General features: G+C 54.8%; 1 protein-coding gene across 2 annotated transcripts in view; it reads right to left on the bottom strand.

Annotated features, from left to right (window-relative positions):
• LRP1 (LDL receptor related protein 1) overlaps positions 1–20,639 on the bottom strand; it is an 80,958-nt gene that overhangs the window by 57,290 nt on the left and 3,029 nt on the right. For both annotated transcript variants that reach the window (XM_055578330.1, XM_055578333.1), the window contains exons 2-6: positions 14,464–14,586; positions 11,708–11,845; positions 9,541–9,660; positions 7,646–7,774; positions 7,262–7,525 (exon numbers count right to left, since the gene is read on the bottom strand). In XM_055578330.1, coding sequence (XP_055434305.1) covers positions 7,262–7,525; positions 7,646–7,774; positions 9,541–9,660; positions 11,708–11,845; positions 14,464–14,586 — 774 coding nt within the window. The remainder of the gene's footprint in view (positions 1–7,261; positions 7,526–7,645; positions 7,775–9,540; positions 9,661–11,707; positions 11,846–14,463; positions 14,587–20,639) is intronic.

The following is a 20,639-nucleotide window of genomic DNA, read 5'->3' as shown; positions in this document are numbered from 1 at the left end:
GTGGGGGACCTGCCACAGTCCCAGGCAGCCAGCAATGTGGCTAAAAGGCAAACAGATTAAAAGGCAAACAGGGCTGTGCGCCCTTTACTTGGTGGGCACAGTGGGGGTCTGGGGGCTGCTGGCTCGTAGATGGACCTTCTCATTCGAAGCTGTTTCCCCAGCACCAGCTGGTGCAGCTGTGTTCTTCTCTCCAACTTCCTGAGGCTTCCCTGAGTCACTGCCCAGCTTCAAGGCTGGCAATACACTGCCACTGCTCCCCCATGCGCCCTTCCCTCGGCAAGAGGGGAGGAGGAAGAAACCTGAAGGGATCTGATGCCCCTGTTTTGGATGGAGCTCCACATCCTCTCCTCCAGACCCAGGATGTGCTGACCTTCGAGCCTCCCTCCTGGCCTGGGTTCCTTGCCAATTCCGGGAAGGCAGGCAGAAGGGATTGTCCTCGCTCTCTGATATTCACCCTTGGCTGGTCCCCCCTTCCACCTCCCAAAGGCCAGGCAAAGCCCTGCTCAGCAGGCCGGTGAGGACTTGGCAAGAACAGGAGTCCCTGGCCTGGCCTAGGCTCCCCTTTGGTATTTTTGCAGCTGGAGACTATTAGTTGCAAGTAAAAATCCTTTGTTATCCAACCCCTCTCCATCACATTATTTTCCTTTCTTCTCAAGTCCAAACTCCTCTGCCCACCACACTACATACACTCACAAACAGGCACACACATACACACGTGCTTGGCCACTCTTCCCACTCCAAGCATAAGGAGATGGGCTCAAATGGGCACCTTGCCTCCGAAGGTGGTGCTGGACCGTTGCCCCCTGTCCCGGGGCACAGAGGGGACAAATGTAGTCCCCCTGTTCCACAGTATGGAGGGGACAAATGCAGTCCTGGGTTTTGGCCTAGAGGACCTCACATTCTGGTCCCACACACCCAGAGAGCAGCTATCCCCTCGTGGGCCATTCTTCTCAGGACTGATCCACTTCAGAGAACTTCCAGAAGGCCCCTGGCCAAAGACCCCAAATCCTGAAGACAGGAGAATCTCAGGTAAACCCTAGGAGAGGGATGCTGTGTGGTGGTGGGAGGAGTCTGGGGCTGGTCTGAGAGCTGAGGGGCCAGGGATGCCAGAGTAGAGGAGGCGGCTAGTAAGCTGGGAGAGTGATGGGACAGAGGAGAGACCACAGCCTGTTGGTGATGTTGCAAAGGACTTTCACTTCCAGGCCCCAGAATAGACCTGGGGTGTGTGTGTGAATGCTCAGGCCTCCCTGTGCCCCCGCCCCAGTGCTCAGCACTCTGCACTCCCTACAACTCCAGCTTTTTTCAACGTCTCCATCCTTCACATCATTCAAGAAGCATCTCCCTAAACAGTGGCTGCTTTTCCAGAAACAACAGCACCCACCTCATTCCCATGAAGACCCTAGCTTCAGCAACAGGATTTAAGACACTCTTCCTAAAGTAATCCTGGGGAAGAAAGAGAGCCTCTATGCCTTGGGGGAAATATCCCCCAACACATCCACATGCCCGGAGATTGCAAATAGAGTACAAGGTCCCTGGACAAGGAAGGAAAACCACACTTCCGCCTTAACCACATCCCGAGGAACACACAGACTTCTTGGCCTTGTTCCAGGAAACTCTCCCATCACTTTGCTGTACCCTGGGCCCAGCCAGGCTCGACACTGACAACCCAGCCCAGGTTTGAATCCTGGTTCTATCACCTTCCAGCTGTGGAACTATGGGCAAGTTATTTGATGTCTCTGAGTCTCAGTCTGCTGATCTGGAAAATGGGATGATGCCATTAACAGCACTCAGCACAGGGTTTGGCACATGATAAGCGCTCTACTAACGGGAGCTGCTGTTCATACTATCCCCTGATCCTCTCTCTCCTCAACCCCATCCTTCCTGCCTTTTCCATCTGTGCCTTCAGCCAGAGCCATGTGGCCTCCTGACTAAAGATGGCAGTTTGGGGCTGATGCCTACTATTCATCAAGACAGTTCAGGCCCCCAGGAGGAAGATCTCTGTGTAGCAGGCCTTCAGAAGCCCTAGGAGTTCCTCTTATCACAGCCTGTTTACCTGATGACAAATATCGTGAGGGCAGGGCACTGTTTTTCATTCTGTGCCCAGTGCCCAACACACATGTACTGATTCATTCAACAAATATTTGGTGAGTACCGAGTGCTCATGCTGTTGTCCCAGTGCTGGGACATCAGTTTTTCCCTTCCCTGCTTCTTCCAGAATCCTTCTTTTCTGGCCTGAGGATGCCCAAGACAGACAAACTTCCTGCTTGTCGGAGCTACTCTGGTGTCTCACCCAGGGGCTGGGAGAGATGCTCGGGGGTCTGGGGCCCTCGCAGCTAGGGAGGAGACCACTGGGCGGGCCTGGCAGAAGCTTTGCTAAACGGCGTGTCTGCACGCTCCTGTTTCCTGCTGGGTCCTGACTTCAGCTCTTCTTGTTCTACCAGCAGGTCTGGGGATCAGCCAGATGGGGTCAGCTCTACCCATTGGGCCCCCTCCCTGCCCCGCATGTACTTCCAGCCCCACTGCCCTGTTCCGCGTGGCCCAGGCCCACACAGGCTCAGTCCTGGGTCCCGGGGTGAGACGCTCGGACTCTACAGCTCTGATTCAAAGTCAGAACCAGGGTCTTCCCACTATTGAGAAATGCTTGCTGGGCTCTAAAACACATCTCTCTTGCTTAAGTCACTTCCTTTGGCTTGAAAACAGGGAGGGGGTTGTTGGGAGCAGGCTGGGTGGAGATGCAGCTTCAAGGAGACAGCGGGGGAGGAGAGCCCTGGGCTGGAACCGCGCCACGAGACGCAGGGCCGGCCCTGCCTGGCCAGGAAGAGGAGCAAAGGGCCATTAAATGTGAGGAAACTGGGAAAGGGAACGGGAAGCAAAAGCACCAGGATGTGGGGAGCTTGAGGCCAATGAGTGGGCTGGCGAGAGCCCCTCAATATTCTGACACCCAGCAGGTGAGAAAGGCCAAAGAAGTGGGTGGCTGGTTTTCCTCTGTGACACGGAAGTGTTCTGTAGGCTGGGGTGGGGGCTGAGAGGGTTGGGGGTAACCCGCTCCGTGGGAGGGTGGCTCCCCTGCCAGCCAGGAGGCCAGCTCATCAGACTCAGAGGATCAACTCTCTCTCTCTGCCCCTCCTCTAGACAAATCACTGGCCTATTTCCTGTTGTGATTTTAAACACACACACACACACACACGCACACACGCACACACACATGCAAGGGAGGGAAAAGTGAAGTTGGCCAGCTGGACTTAGGGACCCATTTCGCAACCTCACAGCCTGCAGCCTAGGAGGCCTTTTCTAGGCCTCCCGGCCAACCTCCTCTTTCCCTGTGCAGCAGGGTACCGGGGAGAAACCTGAGGGCCTCCGAGGGCACCTCTGGAGCATCCCCCCATACACAGCTCCAGATAAAGTGACTACAGCAAATCTTATTTCCCTCAGGCCTCTGTTGGCAACCTCAGAACCTCCTCTCAACATGCACACACATCCTCCCAGGGCCCCAGTCCTGAGGTCTATGCCTGTTCTTTCTACGGTGGAAACATCCTGATAGCTCAGGTCAGAGGAATGAAGCCAAGGTCATGCAGGGCTGTGGTGGGTGGGGCAGTTGGTACACTTGACCTCTAGCCCTGCCCAGGGGCGGCCCTGCAGGGGGATGGACAGGACCTGAGGTTCCTTCAGAGGGTGGTCAGAGGTGAGATGGGAGGGTGGGCAGGCCAGGACTGCTGACCTCTCAGGGCCGCTGTTTCCAGAACTTCAGTCTTTGGTCTCTCATTTCCAAAATGCTTAAAGTGTTTATGCACAGCTTGCTCTACCATTTATCTACCATTTCTTTACATCCACTCACTTTTCTTATCTTGCTGCATCCTAAACAATTTATGAAATCAGAGACTTGACTTGCCAGCCGTAGGAGTTTCCTGCTGCTGCTGCTGCTAAGTCGCTTCAGTCGTGTCCGACTCTGTGCAACCCCATAGATGGCAGCCCACCAGGCTCCCCCATCCCTGGGATTCTCCAGGCAAGAACACTGGAGTGGGTTGCCATTTCCTTCTCCAATGCATCAAAGTGAAAAGTGAAAGGGAAGTCGTTCAGTCGTGTCCGACTCTTAGCGACCCCATGGACTGCAGCCCACCAGGCTCCTCTGTCCATGGGATTTTCCAGGCAAGAGTACTGGAGTGGGGTGCCATTGCCCTCTCCGAGGAGTTTCCTAATAGGTATTAAATAATAACGTAATTATTAATATAATAGTAAAAAAACGCATGTCCACATACAACATAAACATGAAGGCATTCCCACTTGGGGAAAGTGTTAGTCACTCAGTTGAGTCCAACTCCTTGCGACCCTCAGGACTGTAGCCTGCCAGGCTCCTCTGTCCATGGAACTCTCCAGGCAAAAGTACTGAAGTGGGCTGCCACTTCCTTCTCCAGGCCCACTCAGGGAAAGGCAGTCGTAAACCTTGAGTGGGGGCGGGGGGCCCAGGGTCTTCCCTGAAAATCTCCTAGCTGTTCCCATCACATTGTCCAGTCATGGGATCAGAGTCTTCAGAAACCTGACCATCCTGCCACGCATGGCCAAGGGAAGGATGGGCCCTGGGGTTACATTCCAGGAGGGAGGGAAAGAGATGAACACTGAGTCCCCAAGACCCACCTCCCACCCAGGCCAACGAAAGACATAGGCTGGGGAAGGAAGGGCTGGCAGCCCGGCGAGTTAAGGTAGGAAAGTGCTCACATGCACACACACACACCTGTCAGGACAAGTGAGGACATGGTCAGTGGATCTCTTCCCACTTGAGTAGAAACGGATGGAAGGGACTGGGCTCAGACAGGAAACAGCAGGACCTCAATCCTAAGCCTGTCCCACAGAGCCTCCCATGAAGCTGTGCTGACCACTGTAGGGCCTGGGCGGGGCCCTTCAAGGGCTCAGGACTCAGAGCAGGTCTGGTTCACATACACGCCCCAGGACCCATGTGAAACAAGTTCACTTCCTGGCCTCCTTCCTTCTTTCTATTCTATTTCTGTTTCCAGAGTTTTCTCCAGGGCAGTCTCCCCCTTCTTCTCACACCAGCAGGCAGGCTTCTCTCAGGCCCTGGGCTCTGGGCTCCAGCACCTCTCCCTTGTCAGGCTCCTCCCTCCCGCGTGGGGCTCAGCCCAGAGGCCCGATGGAGGTCACGGTCAGCCAAGAATGGCATGATTGCAGGGAGGGCTCCCCCAGAGGGCCAAGAGAAAGCAGGAGAAAGCAGCAGCCTTCTTCCTGCCCCTGGGGGAGCTAATTACAGGCCAGCAGGCCCCCTGCACAGGTGAGTGCCTGGGGCCAGCCACGCTTGCTCTCGCTGGCACTTGGGCAGGCCACCGGCCTCTCCTGGGAAGGGGGATGAGCTGGGGGTGGGGGAGGGTGCTGGGGAGAGACACTCCTGACATTCTCAGCTCAGGGCCCATAATTAGTTTGTGGGATGAGAGCAAAACAGCCATCCTCAGGGTGACAGCCAGACAGTCAGGCGGCATGGGCGGGGGCAGGGCCAAAGGAAGGGACAGAGGCCGGGGCAAGAGGAACCCATTCATTCACCCCGGTAGCATTTCTCCCCAGAACCTTCTGGTCTCTTCTGGGCTCCTGGACTCTGCCCCAGAGGGGCCCAACGAATCTAGCAGACTCTGAAGGCAACACTCTCTGTTTGCCAAGGGAGGGGTACCCGCCTGAGGTTATTTCCTGCTTCTCCTGGGGAGGAAGGCAGGAGAGGGGCCAGGTCAGAGCAAAAGCAGAGGTTTCCATCAGGGCATCCCCACCAGGCCACCTACCCACCAGCCCATCAGCCCATCGTCTGCCCTGAGGCAGGGCCAGGGAGGGAAGGGCTGGAGCTGTTTGCCCAGACAGGCCTGATGGGTGGGGCCGCTGACAGGGAACAGGGAGAGGGCAGCTGTCTCATGGGGTCTTGCCCTAACCCTACCTTACCTACCATGGGGTTCCTGAGCTGCCTGCCCCTCAAGAGCTCTGCCAGCCAGGTATTGGCTGAGCCCCCAGCCCAGCACTCCAAGGATGACAGGTCTATCACAGGCAGGCTTTGGTCACCAACAGCCCAAGGACCCCCTGGGATGCTGTGGAGGGGCTGCGGCTGAGCTGTGGACCATTTGATGAGGCCGCAGGGGAGGGGGGCTCTCGGAGGAACTCCTGTTCCCACCAGAACTGAGCCCTTGGGTCCTCCTGGGATTTCTGTGCAGATCATCATGTGGGGACCCATGGAAGAAACTTCAAGATCTTCTGGACAGGCCCCATTTCACCATCCTAAACCTCCTGCATGGCCTCTAGTGACTTTTGGCTTTCACTTCAATTTATCTGATTTTGCCAGACAAGCTCAAGCCCATTATGCAGATTAGGAAACCAAAGCTTGAGACAGGGAGTTCTGGTTTACTCAAGGTCACAGATCAAGCTACCGTCTCTCCGGGGGTCAGATCAACCACAGGCCAGATGTCCCCTCTCAGCCCTGTGGTGCATTTCCTGGAGATGTGATGACGCAGAGGTTTTGTTTGTTCATGTAGCAGCAGCATCTGAGATGAGTAGAAGTGCTCGAGGCAGCGGACCTCTGCCCTGGCCCTGTCCCCAGCCACACCCCATCTTCCACCTCTGAGGCATCAGCGTACAGCCTCGGGTGGGAGCTCGAAGGGGAACATCCAGGATATCTGATAGCATTCCCAGTGGGGTCATTCCTGCCACAGAGCCTGTCCCCCAGAAACAGCCTCAGGACCCCCACAGCCATGCTGCGGCAGGGAGCCAGTTCTGGTGACCCCCTCAAGGGAAACGACAGATACGGAGATGGAGCCGGGGCTTGCCCTCAGCCACAACTTAGCAAGGCTCCTCTGGCTCCAGGCCCCTTCTTTCCTTTGTTGTGGCTCCCGCCATGTGGGAAAACCCCTCTGTGGACTAATTGACATTCTTCCCTCTGAAAAGGGACGGTCCCTGGTCTCTGGAGGTTGACCAGACATTGTCCTCTTGGGCACTTCTAGGAGGCCCTTCTCTGCCCTGGGCCAGAAACACTGGAGCCATCAGAGACTCAGCTCAGAGAGAGGAGAGGAAGCATGGACATAGCTCTGCCCCGGCCCCAAACAAGGGTCACAACATACAACTCGCTGCCTCGGCCTCAGTCAGGGGCTTTTGTCTAGGCTCCTGGACCAGTCAAGGGTCATCCTGTCTATCCACTCCCCCAGCCCAGCTTGTCCCAGACAGGCTTTGCCTCGCCCATCTCCCCCACCCTCGCCGGCTCCCTGTGCTGGAGCAGGTGACTCACGGTGCAGGCTGAGGGAGATGTTGATGGTGTACTCATCCACGAAGCCCTTCAGGCCGGGCATGCGGGCACACTTGAGCTGTGTCTGGGCAGCGCTGTCGCCAACATGCACCCAGCACACCGTCTCGTTGGCGTAGCTGAAGTCCATGGCTGTGGTCTGCCGTGTGCTGGTGGGCGTGATGGTGGAAACCTGGGCCCCACTCAGGTACGTGGCCAGGATGTTCTGCGAGTTGGCAATCAGCAGCACAGGGGGCCGGTCAACCGGCTCTGGAGACACAGGAGAGAAGGGTCAGGGCAGCGAGCGGCCCTGGCAGCGCTCTGGCCTCTCCCCATCAGGGAACGACACCGAAGGCGCCTAGCTGTACGGTCGCAGGTAAGCCCACCTACCATTCTTGGCCTTGCAGGAGCGGTTGTCTGGCTGCAGCAGGTACCCTTCCACACAGCCGCACGTGAAGGAACCATCTGTGTTGGTGCACAGCTGGCTGCAGGTGCCATACACCGAGCACTCATCGAAGTCTGCCGGGAAAAGGCGAGAGCGTGGTCATTTCCAGCCTGCCAAGGGCAGGGAAGGGAGTGCCCTCAGACAACACCTGGGGTGTGTCCATCCCTACGGCTACTTCGGAGAATAGTTTGACAGAATCTACTGCAACAAGAAATGTGGAAATGTTACCACCTAGCAAGTCCAGACCTGGGATCCACCCTAGAGACGTATCTACACACGTGCTTATCATCCATTCATTCAGAAAAGATTTCTGCAATGTGCCAGGTACAGTCTTAGGCTCGGGGGACACATCAGCAAAAAAATAGATTCAAACTGCTGCCCTTTTAAAACTTAAATTCCGGGACTTCCCTGGTGGTCCAGTGGTTAAGAATCTGCTTTGCAATGCAGGGGACGTGGGTTCAATCCCTGGTTGGGGAACTAAGATCCCCCAAGCCATGGGGCAACTAAGTCCGTGTCCCACAACTGAGACCCAATGCAGCCAAATAAATGAATAAATAAATATTCTTTAAAGAACTTAAATTCTGATAATAAAGGAAATGTTGTTATTATAATAATAAATAAAATAAAAAGGTAAATGACATGTTAGAGGAGTTAGTGCGATGGGAAGTAGCTGGTGCTATGAAAAAATACTAAGCAGAGAAAGGGGACAGAGAATGCAGGCAGTAGGGATGCGGTTTTAGGGCTATAAGGAGAGTCTCACTGAGAAGGCTACATTTGTGCCAAGACCGAAAGGAGGTACATTTAAAACAGAAGAGTTTGCATTGTTTGTAACAGAGAGAAACTGGGAACATCTTACTCATCCAAAGGGAGATGGCCAAGTGAACTGTGGTAATAGTCATACATCACCGTGGTTTTAAAAAGAATGGGGTAGATCTCTACACATTAACATGGAAAAATCTCTAGAACATACTAGGTGAAAAAATCGAAAACCAAATATGTACAGTATGTGCGTGCGTGCTAAGTCACTTCCATCATGGCTGACTCTTTGCCACCCCGTGGACAGTAGCCCACCAGGCTCCTCTGTCCATGGGATTCTCCAGGCAAGAAAACTGGAGTGGGTTGCCATGCCCTCCTCTAGGGGATCTTCCTGACCCAGAGATCAAACCCGTGTCTCTTAATGTCTCCAGCACTGGCAGGCAGGTTCTTTACTACTAGGCCACCTGAGAAGCCATATACAGTATGATATTTATGTAAATAAGATCCCATGCACATAAACAGTACTTTCAATTAGATTCTCTGTGAATACATGTATACCTGGATAGAAAAAGGCCTGGACAGAGAAGTAGCAAACTGTTAAAAAGAGCTGATTTCCAGAGAGATGGGGAAGGGACCATAACTAAAGAGGATTTGTTAAAGGGGACTTTGGTTTTGTCTGTAATGCTTTAAACCTTTTTAAACAAGAAAACTCACATATGACCTATATATATATATATATATATATATTTATTTATATTTGGCTGTGCTGTATGGCATGGGGGAATCTCAGGTCCCCTACCAGGGATCAAACCCGTGCTCCCTGCATTGGAAGTGCATCTTAACCACTGGACCACCAGGGAAGTCCTTGACCTTGACCTATATAATTTTTAAGATGAGTTTTGAAAAGTCTGGCAGAAGCAAATGTTTAGGGCCCACAGCCACGCCCTGAGGCCGTAAGGCGTGTTGTAGACCCGCATCCTGTCTTGCACCTTTCAAGCTTTCTCCTCCCCAACCTAGCCCACTGCCCACCCACCACCCCCCCAGCACGTCCTGAACCCCAGTCTGTGCACGTGTGCACACTTACCTTTGCAGGTCTTGCCGTCTGCCTGTAGCTGAAAGCTGTTGTTGCAGTAGCAGGTGGGCCCGTTGAGCGTGGGGACACAGTGGTGCTGGCAGCCCAGATGGGAACACTGTCCTCGTTGCTCTGTGGGGGGGGTGGCAGGTGACACATACTCAGGCCCCCAGATCTGGCAATCATACCCAGACAGCAACCTTCCCTCAACCCTTCAGTAACCACTTCCCAGGCCTGCAGGGTCAGAGATGTGGCTTAGGAAGCATCAAGTATATTTTGTAAGTGAGGAAACTGAGACTGATGAGGGTATAAGACAGGTCCAAGGTCGCATCGCCAATTGTGGCTTAGAACCCGCATCTTCCTGCTCGGGCTGCCCCGACCCGCTCCGTTCCTAGTTTGCTGGTCAACAACACGTGGGGACTCTCAGCCCCTTTACACGCCTCCTGCCTGTAGTGCCCGAGGACTGCAATTTTGGCTTTGGGGCTGAAGGGGAAGCGCTGGCAGGGAACCGAGTCTTGCCACGCAGGACCCCAGGTCTGGTCTGGAAGCACACCTGCAACCCAGCCCTGGTGTCCGAGAGGGCCCAGAGAGAAGGCCCGAGGCCCAGGTAGAGGAGAGGAGGAAGAGAAGCAAACCTGGCTCCCCCGGGATCTTTCTCTAATCTTCCTCCTGCCTCTGACCCACTTCCACAGGGGAGACAGAAGGGAATGAAGCAGGAGGGGGAAGAGGTGGGGGAGCAGCTACCCACCCCCCCAGACCAGCGACCCAATTAATGGCCTTGCGTGGGGCCAGGCGGCCCGGCCACAAAGACCCCTTTGTCCAGTTGCCTCACACCCCTGCTCCCCCCCTCCCACCTAGGAGAGAGCGCTGCCCGAGATGCTAAGACGTTTAGAGGCGCTAAGCCTGCCAGGAGGAGCAGAGATGGGGAGCCAGGCCCTGGTTAGCCTTTCTCCTCCCCACCTCTGTCCCAGAGCCTGAAGGTGCTTCCCCAGTCCAGCCTTGCCCCCCAAAGAGGGGAAGTAGTGTTTGTTTCTGGAAAATCTAGAAAAGAGGTTCTCTTCTGCATATGGGGTGGGAGGATGAGGAGGTCCAGCTTCTGTAGTATCAGAGAAGGAAGTTCAAGCCCTAGGCTTCATATGTTCTTGGTTGTTTGTGATGCTGACCGGGTATGCAAAAGTAGGCAAACTTGAACACGTACTGTCCGATGAGATGGGACGTGCGTGGTAATTGAAGTCAGCCCCCTAGGCCCACATTCTACATCCCATTCCAGGAGCTTCTGACAAAAACATGCAGACTCAACCAAAGGAAAGGATAAAAATCTTCCACAAACTCCCTGCCCTCAGTGAACAGGATCCAGATGTGTCTCTTCCCACAGGCAGATGTTTTCTGACACGCGTTACAGACACAGGACAGGGTCTCCACCCCCGGGGGCTTGCCTAGGGCCTCACAAAGCCAGCTTCCTGTTCCAGGCCCAGATCTTGAGGGCAGTAGAAGTTCCTACTCCCTGAGGTGCAGGCCTGAGCTTCCTCCCCCTCCAACCCCCATCCCCGGGAATCTCTCCCATCCTCAGGAGAGATCCAGATTCCCCCTGGGACAGAAGGGTCTCTAGAGGAAGACCTGCAGAGCTGGTGGACCTGAGATGCAGGTGGGAAGAAGTCTGACCTACTGTCCTAAAGTTCCCTCCTCAGTTGGGGGGTAGGGGGAGAAACCCTTCCCATGAAGCAGCTTCTAAGAGCCTCAAAGACCTGCCCTTCCCGGGGGATGACTTCGGGGGCCCTGGCAGGGGAGGCAGGTAACAAAGCTCCAGACCTCCCCCCCGGCCCCTGCTTCAGTGACAGCATCTGCTTATCTCTACTCATCCTCAGGTTCCCTATAAGAAACCATGCGAAGAAACAACCCCACTGTTTACAAAACTACAAAAGCATGAACATGCTGATCTAGTAGAGAGCTCTCGTTACATAGCTGGGAAACGGGGGACTGAAGAGGGGTAATGACACGTGTGAGCACACACAGCCAGAGACATGCCCGGGGCACAGGGCAGCAGGACCAGGCCTCGTCCCCTTTGCAGTCCAAGGACAGTGTGCAGACAGTGCTCAGACGGCAGCCCTCCAGACCCATCAGGTGCCCAGTGGTGAGCTCACAGCATCCACCTGGGAGAGCAGAGGTGAAGAGCCCTTACCTCGGCAGTGGGACCCCTCGTCTGAGCCATCCGCGCAGTCCTGGACCCCGTTGCAGAGGCGGGACATGAGAATACACAGCTCGGTGCCAAGGCAGTTGTGCTCGTTCGGCTGACATCGCTGGGCCTTACTCTGCGGACCTGGGAGCAGACGGAAAGGTCGGTGTGGGCATGCTGGCTACAGAGGCTGTCTGGCCAGCTACTCACTGAGGGAGGGACTGGGACTGGGGTTTCAGGCACCTGCAATTTTTAGATCTCAGGAGGCCTAGGGCCTGTTAGACTCTTCAACCTCGGGCTCATCTATGCTATGCCCAATAGTAGCCACACCTGGGATCTGCCAGGTGGAGGGGATAACTAGGTTTCAGCAAAGAGTCCACTCCCCAGATGCCCCATGCTGTGGACTCCGAGGCTTCCACATCCTACACCAGGAGACAAAGCACCCCTCCTTTCCATAACATCCTGGGTCACAGAGCCTGGGCGGAGAGCTGGACCAAGTCTTCTAGAAATGCACTTTACAATATGAAGCATCATACATGGCTATTCAGCACTTGAAATGTGACCAGTTCCAAATGGAAGTATAAAATGCACACTGGGAAAAACAAACAAACAAAAGACAATGAGAGTTCCCTGGCGGCCCAGTGGTTAGGACTCCTTCATTGCAGTAGCTCCAGGTTCAATCCCTGGTTGGGGAAATATCATTCCACAAGGTGTGTGGAGGGGCCATAAATAAATAAAATGTACATTGGTTTTTAAAGACTTAATACCACAGCCACAAAAAAGAATGCAAAAGGCCTAAATACTTTTATATGAAAAAATATGCTGAAATGATATTTTGTACACACCGAGTAAAATAAAGTTAAAATTAATTTCATCTGATTATTTTGACCTTTTTGGTTTTTTTTTTAAGTAGATACTTATTTTCTTAGCCACATCCTGTGGCATGTGGGATCTTAGTTCTGCAACCAGGGATTGAACCCATATCCCCTCCATGGGAAGGAGGAGTCTTGACCACCCGACCACCGGGAAAGTCCCCATTTTGACCTTTTTTTGAACGTAGCTACTAGAAAATTTCAAAATTGAAATGCATGCCTTGCATTATATTTCTGTGCATCACACTACGCTAGACCTCCACCCCAGAGCAGCCTGCCTGATGGAGGACTTTGGGAACTGCTAAAGATGGTGGCCTGCTGGTGATGCCTCCACTTGCCCTGTTGCCCAAGAAGATGGGCTGCAGAGGGCGGGACAGAGCTCTTCAGGGGATGCTAAGGAGGCCAGGATCTAGGACACTGGCTGAGCCTGTGGGCTGGTAGACAGATCACGGCCCATTGGCTTCCAAGCCCAGACAGGATGTAAGAAGGTGCTTGCATGGGAGCACACCTGTCCGCCTGTGCTGGGGAGGAGTCACATGCACAGGTAGGGGAGGTGTGTACCGTGGAGCAGAGAGGTGTGGAGTGAGAGTGAATCTGTGAATCTCCACGTGTGCCGGTACTGCCGGCCTCAGTATGTACGTTTCCAGGTCCTCTTGGGAGCAAGCCTGGGTTTGTGTGTGAGTGTCCAGGGCATCTGTCTGCATGCAGGTTATGTCTCTGCATCTCCATTTCAGAGTGGTGACTCTGCGTGGCTGCGAGAATGTGTTTGTGCCAGCGTCTGCCTCTGTGTGTGTATGTCGGCAGGGTAGGGGGAGTGAGTCAGGCCCCGGGAGCAGCTAAGTGTGAGTGTGATGGGTCTAGGAGTGTGCATGAGTGGGGACAGTGAGCGGATATGTATATCTGCATCTAACTAAAGGATGGATAAAAAGAGCCAGATCTGGCCCCTCTGCATGGCTTTCTTTATCTTCAACACCAAACACTGGGGTCCGAAAAGTGGGACATAAAGGTGGCCTGAGACAAGCAGACACTCCAGGCTGAGCCACCATAGAAACACTTGTAGAATATCCCTGGCTCCCACACCTCCAGAGCAGGGTATCAAGGTGAGGCAGAGAGAACTAGTGGTTCCCTTTTCTGGCCCTAAAATTACCACTAATAATTATGAGTGAGGGTGTGGAGATGGGGCTGGGACAGGATAAACCCCAAGACAGAACAGAGAAAGACCTAAGAATGCAGGGTCCCCAGACCCCTGCCCAGACTAGCCCAGCAGGGGAGAGGTTCTGAAGGCAGAGACTTTGCCAGCTGCCCAGGACTCCAGGGTCCCGCTAGCGAGTTCTCCACCCACCCCCGGCAGGGTAAAGGCTGGGTGGGGACCTTTCTCCCAGTTTAAACAGCTGCCTCTGATTACACCACTTACTGAGGGTAGGGGGAGGGAGGGCGGGAAATGCTCAGGGGTGGGGCTTCTGGTACAGAGATTGAGCCAGAGCCAGTGGCCTTTGGCCTGGGAACCTGAGGACAGGAAGGGGACCCAGCAAGACCCAGGGGCACCCATCAAGGATCAGGAGGCTCAGAGGTGGGAAGAAGCGGGAGGAGCCAGAAGGGAGGGGAATCTTCCAGCAAAGCTGTCAGCCCAGAGAACATGGTCTCAGGCAGGCTGGGGGGTGGGGGTGGCGGCTAAGGAAGCTCATTTTTGAGCATACCAAACACCTTGCCAGGCTCTTTGAAGAGCAGGGGGAGGACAGTTGGACAGTTTTAGCTGTGTCATGTACAAACAATCACAGAGCAAGGTCCACACCAGGCTCGAGCTCAACTATCTTCATCCTAGACTGCCTGGGCCAAAAGGAAAAGGGATAAATCAGTGATGGGGGATAGGGATCCAGAAAAGGTACTTACAAATCTCGGGAGCCTCATCAGATCCATCCGGGCAGTCCCTCTCACCATCACACCGCCAGCCTTTTGAGATACAGGTGATCTGGTCTCTGCAGGCAAACTGCTTGGGGCTGCAAGTCTTAGGGACTAGGGGCAAGGGAAGAAAACAGGGGTGTGAATAGGGGTGAAGGCCCTGAAACCCTGGGGTCTGAAAGCCCTCAAGGGTTCCTCCTCCTTCCTCAGGCAGCAGCAGTCTCTGTCCGGCCCAGGCTCTAACCCAAGGTTCATGTATGGAGCAGGGGTGGGGGGCAGGGGCTGGGGGTCACTCCTGGAACACTGTGTACCTGAGATGGGGGAGGGGAAGGACGCGGGGAGCACACTGCTGCTGCCTGACTGAGTCCTGCAGGCTGCCCATTGGTGTGCACTCTCCCAGCTCTCAGGGCCAAAGCCCTTGTGTTCTCTGATACTCCGGTCAGACAACAGCAGCCTCCGCTCTGCTGACTGAGAGTGATGAGGCATTTAGGTTTTTGACAGGTTTTCTCTTTATCTTCTCCATCCCACTAGAGGTCCAGAGCTGGTCTCTACTAACCTCTCTGCTCCTTCACCCTCTGGGACCCTCCTGGTCCTTGGAACACATCACCCCACACATCTCCAACTCCTAACCACCAGGCCCTCCCCAGATGGGACGTGTGTTTGGGGTGCCCTTGGCACATGGGTGTCTCAGAGATGGTATCAACAGAGGAGTTCTGCCGCCACATCCATTCTCTAAACACACAGCCTCCCTTGCGGATGCCCTCAGAGTTAAGAGGCACCTAAGACTGCTCAGGCTGACAGGGCTGGAGAACGGAGGCAGGGGGATGGCTGGGGTGACCTGCAGGAGCTGGTTTCAGCCCAGCCAACCCAAGAAGTTCCTATATCCAGGACCTGTTCTTTGCCCTAATCCCTCACCCCACCATCTGCTCTCTATGCCCACCCCATTCTTTTACCTCATTCTCCAGGGATGAATTAAACATGGTAACACTAACTCTCATTGTTACCTCAGTATGTGCCGGGAAGTGTGATCAACCAGTTCTTTCCATGTATCATCGCATTCAATCCTCTCCACAATATGACAAATTAGGTACGACTAATACCATTTCCCAGATGAGGAAACCGAGCCTCAGAGAATGTGGGGTCACCCAGCAGGCAAATGTCACAATCAGGACTCAGACCAGTTTAGCCAACTCTAAGCTGTTAAGCAGCCAGTTGACACCAGGCTCCCCATTCCCACTGAGAAGTCTTCAGGCGCTATTCCTCCCAACCCTGTCACTATGTCCTCCTCGGGAAGGCAAGTCCCCCCTCCTTCACTGCCGTCCCCCAGTCTCCCAGCCCTGCATTGCCTCTTCCTCGATGCGTGTCAATCCCATTTCTCTTTGGCTGTCACGCACCAGAGCCCAGCTCTGTGCCAGGCGGTAAACTAGGCACTGGGGTGCCCGGGAGAGGCAGGGTGGCCCCTTAGGAGCCATGGCACCCCGGGAAGACAGCAGGGCAGAGTGAGCTCAGGGGCTGGGACGGAGCAGAAGGAAAGTGTGTCGGGGCTCTGAGCAGGGAGGGATGGACTCTGAGGAGAGCCACACTGGGAAGACGTCCTCCCCCCAACCCCTGCCTCTGGCAGAGGGGACTGCGTTCAGGCCCCCAGCCAGGGTGAGAGCCAAGTTCAGGAAACACATCAAGGATGGCCTGGCTAGGCCCCCCACCCTGGAGCCCCCTCCCCTGCCCCCCACCCTGAGCAGGGAATAAAGGCCCCTTGAGGAGTCGGATAATGCTGAGTTCATTGCCCCACTGGGACAGCTGTGAGGTCTTCCCGGGGAAACTGCTAGGCAGCCTAGTTAGCATGCCGGAGAACAGTCCTCTTCCCCTGGCTGGCTGAGACGGGCTGGGGCTGCGGGGGGAGCGGTGGTAGAGGGGGCTGGAATGGGATTCAGAGGCAGATGGGCTGTTTGGAGCCCAGACAGGTCCTCATGCCCATCCCTGCCCCCACCTGGATTTAGCAGTCCATGCCCCCACTCCTCCCCGGGGTAGAAGTCACAGCCCAGGCCCGAGGTCACTGGTTGGTCACTCCAATCTCCCCTCTGTTCCACATCCTGGCCACGATCCCCCCTGCTTTGGCCCTCACTTTGTCCCCTCGCTGTCCCCCACCCCCATTTTTGGCCTGAACTCGACAGAGGAAACAGCAGCTGGCAAACTCCAAAAGCTGGAATGAGAGAGATTCACAAACCAGATGTGCTCTTGCAAGGGAGGGGAGTGGGGGATGGGGAGTGAAAGGAAGAGGAGCCCCCGGGCCCTGGCCCACAGCAGACCCCTCCGGCCCGGGGTGGGGGACTGGGCGCGCCAGGGCAGCACAAGGACCTGAGAGATGTGGGAAGAACTTCCTTTCTGTCCAGGATGGTGGAGAAAAGAGCTGAGTTTGAAGGCTAAGGCCTGTCTTGGATTTCCTTCATGGGGAAAGGGGAGGAAAGGAACAAATAACCTACTTTGGGGCAGTCTACATGGGCCAAGGGAAGCCTCATTCAGAGGTGGAGGGTGTTGCAGTGGGGGTGAGGTCGGAAACCTGTAATCTGCTTAGAGCCCGCAGCCAACCCCACTCCCCTCAGCTGCGCCTTCTGCGTCTGATGCCAGCACCCAGAAAACCCAGCTAGGTGGCCCCAGATGAGGGAACAACACAGCCCTACATTAGGGAGCAAGGCAATGGCAACCCACTCCAGTACTCTTGCCTGGAAAATCCCATGGACCGAGGAGCCTGGTGGGCTGCAGTCCATGGGGTCGCTGGGAGTTGGACACAACTGAGTGACTTCACTTTCACTTTTCACTTTCATGCATTGGAGAAGGAAATGGCAACCCACTCCAGTGTTCTTGCCTGGAGAATCCCAGGGACGGGGGAGCCTGGTGGGCTGCAGTCTATGGGGTCGCACAGAGTTGGACACGACTGAAGCGACTTAGCAGCAGCAGCAACAGTGGCCTCCCCTGGCTCCCGCCCCTCGGGAGATCTGGGGGTTCCTAAGGATATGAGCTAACACTTTTCAACATGGTCACTCTGTGTCAGCATCTGGGCTGAGACACTTTGTACATATTAACTCATTTAGATCCTCAAACCCTGTGACGTGGCTACGATTGCAATCCCCATATACAGATGAGGAAACTGAGGCATAGAGCAATTAGTAACGGAACAGGTGGTTTCTTACTGGCCATGACGGCAGAGCAGAAGGATGAAAAAGGGAAATGGCAGGGTCCTCTGGCACTGGGAGTGGGGATGGGAATTACAGGAGGTGGCCCTGGCCTTCAAGCCTCCTCAGAGAGGAGGGGGGACAGTGGAGAAGATGGAAAGGGATAAGAACAGGATAGCAGAGGGAAAAGAAGGAGGAGAGAACTACAGAGAGAGAGCGAGTGAGGTTGCAGAGAGAACGCCAGGACACAGGGGCTGTCTGTTCTCAGCTTTGCCCGGAGATGAATGTGACCGCCATGCTAACTCTGGCCAACACCCCTGCCCCGCCCCCCCAAACCCAGGCACCCAGCCCAGCCACAGCCCCCAGGGCCACCAAGCTGGAGCCAGAACAGGAGGTGTAGGGTTGGGTGTGCATCCAGACACAACACGGACCCCACTGCCCTGCTTGAGCCTTGGCTGTCGTCCTGTCCCATTCTGAGACCTTGGGGGCAGGGTGGGGAAGGGTGGCAAGGGTGCCTGAGCAGAGAAGAGAGGGCAGGAAAGTAGAGCCCTGAGGGAGACTTCTCTAGAGAAGGGGACCCAGAGGAAGAGAGAGAGGTGAGATTTCCTAAAGACCCAGGAGACCTGAGGCAGGGTAAGGGTGAAGGAGAACCCTGAGGCCCTTTTCAAAAGCAGACACAGCAGAGGGAGAGACAGGCTATGTACCAGGGGATGTTTTCTAAAAGGAAACACATGATAAAGCTAAGGGAACAGAGGAGCCAGGGGGTGGCCAGGGAGTGGGGGGCCAGAGCCTGCAGGAATCTAAACTCTCAAACATACGGGGGTGGGGCGGCAGGGGCCTCCCAGGCCCAAACCGAGAGCTTTTCACTGAATTTTATGTATTTTGGGTGTTACCCGGTGGCTCCTTCCCCGGAGCTCAGTGAGGCTCAGACACATTTTTGTCATTCCTGAGTCTGGGCCTCTGCTTTGCGGCCTGGACAGACAGACAGGATGGCTTGGGCTGCCGGGGGAAGGGGGATGGTCTCCCCCTCCATCCTGAGTCAATATTGACTCAGCGGGACATTAGCCTGACCTCCCCACCATCTTTTCCTCCATGCTCCCCCCCCCCCACCCACACCCGCAAGTACAATCCAGACCCCTCAAATGCCTCCGGAGGTCAGCATATCTCTCACCAGGCTTCAGAAGCTCTCTTCACCTACCCCCAGCCCCCTGCACACACAGCCGTAGAAATAAAAGCTCTAAGCTCCTGACCCATTCCCCACACCTCTCTCCAGTTCTCAAGTCATGAGGAAGTTCTGCCAGAAGTCTAACCTCCCTCCGCCTTTCTGAATTATCTGAATTCTCCCTCTTACTTAACCCACAAAGGGTATCAAGTTCCCTTCTTCCAGAAACATTCTCTCCCAAATTAGTGGAGGGGGAAAAAGAGAGAAGAACTTGGAAGAAAGTGGAGGGAGAACTTTCACTGCCGAAATGGAGATTCCCAGTTTGGCCTGAGAGGGGAATAACAACTCCAAAATGGCGAGCACGTGGGATTGCCCAAGAGAGATTTCTGCTCCCAGATAGCTTTTGGGATACCAAGAGGCCTGGTTGGAGGCGGATGGAGACAGGCAGAGACAAAGCATGACACAGAGACTGAGAGAGACTGGACAGAGAACACCACAACGGGAGGAGAGAGGATGAGATAAGAGAGATGAGCTAGGAGAATGAGAGACAGAGGTTCTTGGAGGCCAAGAGAGCACATACCAATGACAGACAGAGGAAAAAACCTAGGAAGAGGGTCTCAGCCCAGAGGTTGCCAAGATAATGGCACAGTTGTCTTGGGATGAACCTGGAGAAAAACATCCCTGAGATTCAGGGTGGGGAAGCATGTACCTTTACTCAGGCAAGTGGAGTCCCTGCCCTAGCACTGTCTGACTCCAGGCAAACTCAGAATAGGGGCCACTGCCTCCCACAGAATTGGGAGGGTGGGAGGAAGGAAGATGGAAGCACTTCGATGAGAAGGCCAAGGCCTCAGAGGGACCCCTCATCTCCCCTGGGGTGCAAGAGGGGTAAATGCTGCCCTCCACTGTCCCTCGCCTCTTTCCCAGGGAGGCTTTACACTGGGGCCTGGGGCCACTGCACCGGAAGCAATCCCAGAGTCAACTACTTCCTTCTCCAAACAATGTGGGATCCTGTTAAAAACTGGCCTGAGATCTGGGACTGAATACAGTGGGGTGGGTTGAGATGCTCCAAACACACCCAGCACATGGTTCCACCAGGTCAGGGACCCTTGCATGGTCCCACTGCATTCAGACTGCCCAAGGGCGAGGAGCCCGCATCAAGAGCTGGAGGACTTGAATGCTGGAGAGCTCACAGAGGGCTGGGGGCAGGGGCTGAGAGGAGACTACTGAGGTAGGTAATAAGCCTTAAGCTTGGGGTTTTGATATGCAAAGGCTGAGGCTACAGCAGGAGGAAAGAAAGTTAGACTTGGTAAGGAAGGGCTTCCCAAAGAAGTTTTGAAAAGGAGGGGGTGGGAGGGGTATTTGGACAGGATCTGACTCCGGCCAGCGCCCCTCCCGCCCGGCTGACATCCTTAAGAGGCCCAGTGATGGGGAGTGGCTGGGGGGAAAATAATAGAGAAAATGGAGGAGGGGGGGTGGCTAAGACTGGGAGAAAAGGAAGTCTTGAGAAGCAGCCTCAAACATCAGAATATACCTCCATCCCCAAATCAATGTCCTCACGTCCCTGGTGAGGTGAGATAGTCAGGCATCTGGGTCTGACCAGGGGAGAAAGGATTTTGGAACCATCTCTCATAGAGCCAGGAGGCTCAGCTTCATAACTCAGTTCACTGTCCAGCTTGTCTGATAACAGGTAATATACTGGCTCAAGGGGGTATGTGGAGATGGGTAGGAGACAGGGAGGCAGCCAGCCCTCCCCACTACAAAACCTTCCTAATTTCAGCAGAGACCTCAATGACCTCTCTCCTCACTCTCCAATCCATCTGTTTCTCCAGCCTCCT

This window comes from Bubalus kerabau, chromosome 1 (genome assembly GCF_029407905.1).
Source record: "Bubalus kerabau isolate K-KA32 ecotype Philippines breed swamp buffalo chromosome 1, PCC_UOA_SB_1v2, whole genome shotgun sequence".
Lineage (NCBI taxonomy): Eukaryota > Metazoa > Chordata > Mammalia > Artiodactyla > Bovidae > Bubalus > Bubalus kerabau.
Note: the sequence above shows the minus strand (reverse complement) of the source record. Positions and strands in the feature narration are given on the sequence as shown.